Source organism: Aristolochia californica, unplaced genomic scaffold, assembly GCF_029961685.1.
Source record: "Aristolochia californica isolate CCGP_79_NKW_82.1479 unplaced genomic scaffold, dmAriCali1.0.hap1 SCAF_6, whole genome shotgun sequence".
Classification (NCBI taxonomy): Eukaryota; Viridiplantae; Streptophyta; class Magnoliopsida; order Piperales; family Aristolochiaceae; genus Aristolochia; species Aristolochia californica.
The window spans coordinates 147,076-155,737 of NW_027182257.1; the positions used below are offsets into that span (position 1 = coordinate 147,076).

General features: G+C 40.1%; 1 protein-coding gene across 1 annotated transcript; it reads left to right on the forward strand.

Moving 5' to 3' along the window:
• The first annotated feature begins 256 nt into the window (after positions 1–256).
• Positions 257–8,171, forward strand: LOC137934983 (protein BOLA4, chloroplastic/mitochondrial-like). The gene is made up of 4 exons (XM_068779589.1): positions 257–275; positions 409–834; positions 3,803–3,870; positions 7,743–8,171. The coding sequence occupies exons 2-4, from the start codon at positions 550–552 to the stop codon at positions 7,900–7,902; spliced, it is 513 nt and encodes a 170-aa protein (XP_068635690.1). The 5' UTR covers positions 257–275; positions 409–549; the 3' UTR covers positions 7,903–8,171.
• Positions 8,172–8,662: the final 491 nt, after the last annotated feature.

Here is an 8,662-nt window from a genome sequence, read left to right on the forward strand (position 1 = left end):
TAAAAATAACTTTAAACACAAAAAACCTTTGAAATTAAATTTTTGATAACTCATAATATACTGCGGAATCCGGATTCCCGAAATTAAACTGTGGAGATAATTTTTGGATTCATAGATGTGGGTGCTTCAACAACATCAAGAGATGAGCTAAGTAATAGGGTTGTGTCAAATTGACTAACCCCCCTTGAGTCCTCACGCTGGCCGAGGGCTAAGACAAAGACGCGAAACCCTGGGTTCGACCCAGAGGACCAATTCATGCCCAGACGAACGATCCGGTTCTGTTAGACACACCAGCCTCTCTCCCTGTGTCTCCTTTTCTTTTTCTTTTTTCTTTTCTTTTTAATCTGATATTTCGGTGTTAGCTTAAAGTTTTAACATTTCAGTTCGCTCGGTGCGTCGACTTCTCAGGTCAGGCTCTCGGTATCAGTAAGCGCTCTGTGCGGCTTCGTCAGTAGGGATTAACTGGAAGGCGGAGGGGGCTCAAAGGCGGCTCCAGCTGACGAGTGGTCAGTGATTGTAGGACCAATTACTGAATCCAGGAAGACGGCCATGGCAAAGACGACTTTTCTGCTGATTCGTCCGTACGTCTTCACTTCTGCATCATTCATTGGCGGAGTTTTCAATTCATCTCGTCTTTTTAGTACCTCAGTAACCTCTCCGAGAATTTTCGAGAACATCTCAATTAGCACCAGTCAGAAGCTTCAAAATCATGGGTTTCTCTATCCTGCGTCCAAGTTGCTCGGACTCTCGGGACGGAAATTCAGCACCCGGGCAACACACCTCTCAGATTCCGGTTCCATCGATTCCCCCATGATGCAATCCATGGAGCAAAAGGTCATACGCGCTTGTTATTTTTCCTAGTACATTTTGCTTCTGGGTAATGTGTCGGTTTTATTGAAACAACTCGATATTTCCTCCTTTTTTTTGGCTATGACGTCAGTTACTATTTGATCATTTTGTTTGCTTTCATTTCTTCATTAAAGTAGTATCAACTCTCTTGGTCTCCTTTGACAAATCCTCTGGATCACCTATATAACCAAACAATAGCAGATGCTTACAGTTGTTCTGTTTTATCCTACTTGATTACGTGTCTATTTTCAATTAACTTAATATCACCTTCATTTTATAAGCATCCGAGTACAGATAAAATCGACAGGAAACAAAAAAGAGAACAAAGATTTTTTTTTTTAAATTTTTGTGGGTAAAAGAGAGAACATTTGAGGGACTGTTTTTGTTGGAGTGATACCACCTTACGTGATCGTGATGATGATTGTGTCATCTAGTTGCATTCAGGGCAAAAACCGAAAGCACCAAACTGATAAGTGTGTTTTGGTGATTCCGATTCCTCATTCCTCAATGCCAATGGATGGTGTCCTCATATACTCATAAACTTTGACGAACTTCAAGGGTGTCTAGGTCTAAGTTTTCTGGCGCCTAAGTTTAACGGGTCAGAACAGTAGCTGTTGCATTTTTTTTTTCTTTCTTAAGACTTACTTCATCGTGAATACGTGTTCATGCATCATTGAATGTGTAAAGCACAGTCAGTAAGTGAATTTCACTTTGCTATTGATGTCTTCAGAGGGGTTTTTGAATTCAAGCTTCACCTTTTTTTCTGTTTGTCTTCTCTCTATCAAATAAGAGGAAGGCCTAAGTTGCAATATGGCTTCACGCCCTGATGCAGACCAATAAAACATACCTCAAAAAAAATGCCTGAAGACTTGTTTTTATGTGCCACCTTTTCTCTCTTTGGGCTCCTTTCCAGATTTTTAAGTTATTTTCCTTTCAATAGTTTGCTAAACATTGACTGAACAAAATTGAAAAAAGACTTACTGGTGGTATTTATAAAACTGGTCAAAACTTTAAATCGCTGAATGGATGAAAGGTATTTGCTAACATGGGCTAGTGGTGTTCTTATTGTGTTATCATATCCCTTAAAAAACCTCGAGAGAAAATGAAAAACATCAGGAGGATGGAAAACTACAAATTAACTATAGAAAATGAGAGAGTGATTGCTTGGACAATTGACCAGAGAGCGAGGGAATAGCCACTTACATGAGATCATTTGGCTGTCTCTACAATGTGCCACTTAACATGGTATTACCTTCCAATCCACTAACAATATTGAGGGATTGGAGCTGGCAGTTTAATTAATTGCACTGTTTTGTATTGTCCTTCAGTAACAGTTCATTTATTCTACCAAGATAAGATAGAATTCATCCAAGTCACTATTCTTAGGAAGATTTTGTGTTGTCTAAGTGATTGCAAGCTATTCCTGAATTGCCTTTTGACCCCCCTTGTAGCTCCTCTGATGAGTTTCAAGACAATTTCATCTCTCTAGCCATCATTGGAGCTTGTTCCCCATGTCGTGGATCTGTTCGCCAGTGAGAGTGCTTTTTATCAACATTATCTATGTGTGAGATCCTGTAGTCATCAGTCCAGTATTCAGCTTTGTATTGTTTGTGTTATGTTGACAAGATAGTAGAACACTCATGGTGGAAGTCAACCATTTACTCTTTATCTTATATTTGGGAAGTGGTATTGTACTCTAGTTTAGGGCTTAGGATTTAGCATTTAGGTATCTGTGTTAGTTATATTTCCTATTCAAGCTAGTACCTACATTAGATTCTTATCTCTGAATAGTCAAAGTCAGTCAGATTTAGGAATCTTAATTAGTCTCTTAGTGCTTTAGTTAATGCTAAAAGAATCCAGGCTGGCTATTTATGTGGAGCCATTACCAGTTACAGTGCATCCAGGTTCAACCGAATTCAACTAATGGTTGAGCTGGTATGACACTATCACAGTGATAATATTATATGGTTTTAGTGGTGGGATGGAGAAAGACCTTCCTTTCCTTTAAAAGGTTTAAGAGTCTCGCTTCCATCTCTTCTACATTACATCTCAAGTTATAAATTCGAAATTCAAATGATACACGTGAAGCCTTTGGCTCACTAAATTTGACCGGTTCAACTAGGTAAGTTTTCTGGGTGAATCTGTCTGGCAGCAGCTTTCTTAGAGGAAAATAGGAATGTCTATCTAAGACGAGACAAGACTTTTTTCTGATTCGACCAGCTTGCCTGGTCTGTTTCTTAACTGTGGTTTGTGCACTTCTTGAACTCAAAGTTTATTAATGGAGTGGATATAGGAAGAGGTCCGATGATTACTGAAATACCTGATCAACAAGTTAATTTCTCTCTCAATCTTTTATCTAATTTCGCCTATTTCATTCTCTTTCACCTCTTTCTCTTCTAGTTTCTCAATCTGCACATTATATTATTTTTTGTGTGCCGCAATGTGGTTTTGACCCTTTGTAAGCATGGTGTAGGTAAAAAACAAATCCTACTTTATCTTTTTCTGTACAAGTTCTTCATCTTTGCATTCAAGCAAAAGGAATAACCTCTGGAGTGTGACCTTGCATTCGTCATACTTGTAAATAGTAGCTGCTAATTAGGTATTTTCTTTAACGGAAATTGGGCCCTTCCAAGAATAAGTTTGTAGAACATCTCAATTGATGTATCTTGTGTACTAAACATTTGATTTTGGCTTTTGCTCTTTTTCTTCTCGTGTTGTTACTTTTTTGGCTTTTCCTTCTGTATTTTTGTTGGGTTTCTTAATGAATATCCCTTTCTCGTTGCTCCAAAAAAAAATAAAAAAATCATTCTTTGTTGCCTTTCATATTTAATATCTAGTAGCTTGCCTGCCCAAAAAAAAGGTAGCTAGCCTACCAAAAAAGCCCTCAAGTAGCTTGTTTATGCAAAAACCTTGTCTCTTTTTTGTATATCTTACTTTCTTTATGTGTCAACAGATAAAGGAGCAGTTGAATGCAGATAAAGTCATTGTGAAGGATGCTTATGGAGATGGTCGACATGTCAGGTGAGTCTACTTTCTTTATAATGTCATAGACGCTATTGATATTTTCATATGAAAGTAATTGACTTTGGTGTTTCTTTCTATGAAACTATGGAAATACAATGAACTGAGAAATGTAGGTGGCTGGACCTATTGCATGGTCTTCATTCCTGAGTATTATTGATGTTGGTGAATCCAGGGGTTGTTAACCGTAATTTATCAAGTGGGCATGCGATAACTGCTTCAACTGATAAACCTGCTATGCTAAATCGGTGTGATACTTAATGCGACAAAAGGCAGCTCCATTTGCAATATGTTGATTTTCAGGACTCCATGGATTTAGCTCATGAAGAAAAAAAGAAAGACACCCATTGGGAGAAAATAGGAGGACGAATAGGTTATAGACTTGATATCCAAACCCTTCTCCTAAGCTCAATTTATAGATTAATTAACCTACAATATTACAATTATAACCCTAGAACTTTAATCTAATTACATCGATCCCATCTCTATGAGATGACTCTTTATTTATCATCCTGCCATAATTGTATGGGCCTATGGGCCTTCTCCTTGATCTGTGGGCCTTGAACCCATCTTTCACATCTCTTGGATGTGTGGGCCTTCATTGGTCTTATGGGCTTGGGCCCATCTTCCAACACTTCCCCTCAAGCTGGGGGTGAGAGAATATCATGAACTCCCAGTTTGCTGCAAATGGTGTATAAGATCTTCTCGTGTAAAATGGCAGTCCTCCATATCTTCCAATACTCCCCCTCACGTTGGTGGTTTCTTCCATGAGGTCCAATAGGCCTAAGCTGTATGACATCGCTCCATACTCCAGTCATAACCCATGCTGGATGTAGGGCACACTCCTATCTTCTGTAGGTAGTGGGTCTATACACAGTGCTCAGAAGTGTAATAAAACTCCTCTATCACCGTGGTCCAACCCGGGACACCGACTCTCAAGTGGTAGGAGTAATAAATGCCAATTAAGGGGGGTAACGGGTAATTGCCCGGAAGATAATATTCTAGGGCCACATTGACTTTCGTCATCCATCAGAATAGCCAAAATAATAAAATCTTTGTAAAATGTCCTACAAAATAATTCAATGCAAGTATATGTACCAAATAATATGCTGACCAAGGAATAAACTGTCAATACTTTAAAATAATACTCCAGCCAGAGAAAAAGTACCGAGTCGCACCAAGTCAAATAGTAGACCAACATAGCTGAGTCATGGCAGAAATATGTATAACACTTGGACACGTATACCGAGGCATAAAATAAGTGGGTCGTGTCTGGGTTGACTCACTGAGTTGATCCGGACCGGCTTGACTCGGTCCAAGTTGTTCCGACCCGCTGGTTACAGAATGAGTCTAGCGGGTCGCTGGTTTGCTGGGCACTCAGCCGGTCCGGGTTGCTCTGCAGACACTCAACCCGGATTTAATAAGTTTCCTAACTTAGGAAACATATAATTCTTCAACTGTGCCTTCGTCCTCCTCTTGGTGTCGAACAGAGCGGCTGTGCAAAATTTTTTTCCGGTTCTGGATTCTCTGAAAGGAAATGAAAAACGGAAAGCAGTGATCCAACAATGAAGATAAGTATGCAGGTGCTGCAATCATCAATAAGTTCCTGAATGATATCAGAACTTCCCAATATCAATGGCAATAGTATCATCTTCCCTGAACAGCGCGGGGCAGCAGAGTTGTCCCGCAGTGCTGGCTCCCGAATAGCCAGCAATGAACCAGCGAAAAGAAATGAAACATAAACTATAGCAGCAGATTAAAACAATCAATCACCTCTCGCTTCCCTTAGAAACAACAATGTCATCTTCGGCAAAACAGAACCTTGGCAGAAACACAACCTCGGCATAACGGCAAGGCAGCACCGGGAACCAGCGAGAATTACGAAAAATCAGCCAAGTTGACTCGTCGTCTAGAAACGGCAACTCAGCAACAGATAAGACGATAAATCAACAGCGTGAAGACAGCAACGCAATCTCGAATTATTCTCCAAACGAGATTTTCGGCATCATATAATGAGAGAGCTGGTAAAATCTAATGGTGAAGTAGATTTTTCGGTGTGGTCTTCTCCGGAAACAACGTGAACTAGAATGGATAGTTGATCAAGCGGTGTAAATAAACTTCCGAAGATTTGAGCTGAAGATATGTCAGCGAACAGAGAAAGTTACATCCACCAGATAGAGAAGTTACGTGGGATAAATCTTTCAATAATCTTCCATGGTGGGTGCCAATGAGATTGGTTCTACTTTCAATCAGCGAAAAATACTGGAATGGCCAGAAACAACAAATAAGGCAGTAGTAAATTTGATCCGGATTTAGAATGAATCCGAGAGCTTCCAAATCCGAGTTTGCAGTAGCAAGGAATGACGACGATGATACTGGACAGTCAAAAAGATTTTTGAAAAATGAATTATGCTCCCCAAGATTAATACTGTCACCAGAGGATGGCCCCCATCAGTGCTGGTTCCAGAAACGGCAACAGCAGCTGCGGCGATGATGGGGAGGCTTCGACTGAGGATGGTAAGCTAGACGGGTCGGCCGACGAAAAAAAATAAAACGACAGAAGATGGGCTCTCTTGTGATTGCCTCTGGCATATCGGCTTGGTGGCAATTACTAGTAGAAAAAAGCAGGGGCATGGTAAATAGAAAAAAATAAAAAGGGTTTGGAATTTTAAAATACTATAACTACGAGTCCCGAAAATCAATGCTCTGATACCATGTTGATTTTCAGGACTCCATGGATTTAACTCATGGAGAAAAGGAGAAAGACACCCATTGGGAGAAAACAGGAGAAAGAAGACGTTATGGACTTGATATCCAAACCCTTCCCTTAAGCTCAATTTATAGATTAATCAACTTACAATATTACAATTATAACCCTAGAATTTTAACCTAATTACATCAATCCCATCTCTATGAGATGACTTTTTATTTACCATCCTGCCTTTTCCTTGATATATGGGTTTGGAGCCCATCTTCCACATCTTTTGGATGTGTGGGCTTTCATTGGTCTTATGGGCGTGGGCTCATCTTCTTACACACTTGGATATGTGGGCCTTCCTTGGTCGTGTGGGCTTGAGCCCATCTTCTTTTCCAGAATCTCCTTCTACAAATAACTTTCGGCGAGGGGAGGAAGACGAAGATATGCTCTGATTTCTGGCATTTGGTTTATTTCTGGAACCAGCAATACCCATAGACTGGTAACAGATTACTGAGTTCGTTTCTGCTTATAGCCGTAAAGGGAAAGCTCAGAAAAAATAAAAAAATAAAAAAATAAATAAATTTTGTCAATTAATTTACATTGAAAATAAACAGAACAAGAAAAAGAAAGTATTTGGTCATTGTGCTAACTTATTCTGCTCTACAAACAACTTCAGTTTGTGGGTGGCTTTGTTCGAGTTATTGCATCTTCTTTTGTTCCGCTGTCTAATGATTGGTATTGTCAGATGCTTGCTTGTGTCCGTTGTCCGTTGTGTTCCATGGCCAGAGTGCTTTAAACTCTATAAAACTGGAAGGTTGGGATAGGTAACTATTTCAGTATGCAAAGCAAGTTTCACTAGTGGCCGTTGACTCAACTGTCACATGGGGGAGGAAGGGTTGGGTGGATGCCTGTGCTGGAACTCTTTTCTGTCACTTTCTGTGCATTTTTGCTTCCAATAAGCGATGGAGGACTTGGTAATTGAATTATAGAATGATAAGTTCTAGTGGAGAAGTGATCTCTAATAATCTAAGTGTACCTGTAGGGTTTTCAGAAGATGAAGTTTAGGTTGTCGTTTACCTATAAAATTTATATGCTGTCATAACAAATATTTGGTTACCATTGCTGCTTATATGCTCACCTAACATTTTGGCTGCTATTATTTGATTCCTTGCAGCATCGATGTTGTCTCCACAGCATTCGAGGGGCAAAGTGCGGTGAATCGTCAGAGGATGGTTTACAAAGCCATTTGGGAGGAACTACAGAGCACGGTGCATGCGGTTGACCAGATGATTACAAGAACACCTACTGAAGCTGCAGCGGCTGAGAACCAATAAAATTAGCATCTGATTGGCACAGTCATTTGATCTCCCTCATTGTGAGAATGCATGTTTGAACCACTCAAACAGCACACTCATCGTTTAATTATCAATGTCATTTATGGTACCAATTCATAGTTCTCCTGTCGTCATCTATCCGTGCAATTGAATGTTTGCTGATGCCATTGTTTTCTTTGCCAAATGTCTCTTAGTCTTTCAGTGGCTTTCCTTGTGATTGCGGCAGGACGAGTTTGAACTTGGGGCTATGACATTGTCTAATTATTGGGCAGCGACAAGGCAAATGTGGTGGCTCCAACAGCGAGCTAACCTTATAAAGAAACTATTAATCATTGTGTGTTTAGGGTGCAATGTTATATCCCCTTTCGAACCTTAGGCATAAAAAACTACACATCCTAGTCTACACAGTGAATTACTTGTACAATTTTATAGGTCTGTGGATGGTATACAAGCAGACATGTACAGGTTTAGACCTCATTTAATTTGAACAAAACTGCTAGATCAAATTTATTAATCTCAATCATGGAAATGGACGATGAACGACGGATTCATACTAACACGAGAGCCAAGCTAGTGTATGAGTAGCGTATAGTTGATTCGGAGAGATAAAACATGTGGCTGATTCAGAGTGAGAGATTAATCACGGAGCGGAGAAGGTAGTGCTTGCAGTGCCAACGACGCCGTTGTGCCGCTTCGAAGCGGCCGAAGGTGGGATAGGATGCCTTTTGGGAGATACTTGAATGCCATCACACCTTGGGCC

Bases quoted from the DNA above. Each gene is read 5' to 3' on its own strand.
- LOC137934983 (XM_068779589.1), top strand. From the start codon at position 550: ATGGCAAAGACGACTTTTCTGCTGATTCGTCCGTACGTCTTCACTTCT. The intron at 835-3,802 runs GTCATACGCGCT...ATGTGTCAACAG, and splicing joins TGCAATCCATGGAGCAAAAG to ATAAAGGAGCAGTTGAATGC. The intron at 3,871-7,742 runs GTGAGTCTACTT...GATTCCTTGCAG, and splicing joins GGAGATGGTCGACATGTCAG to CATCGATGTTGTCTCCACAG.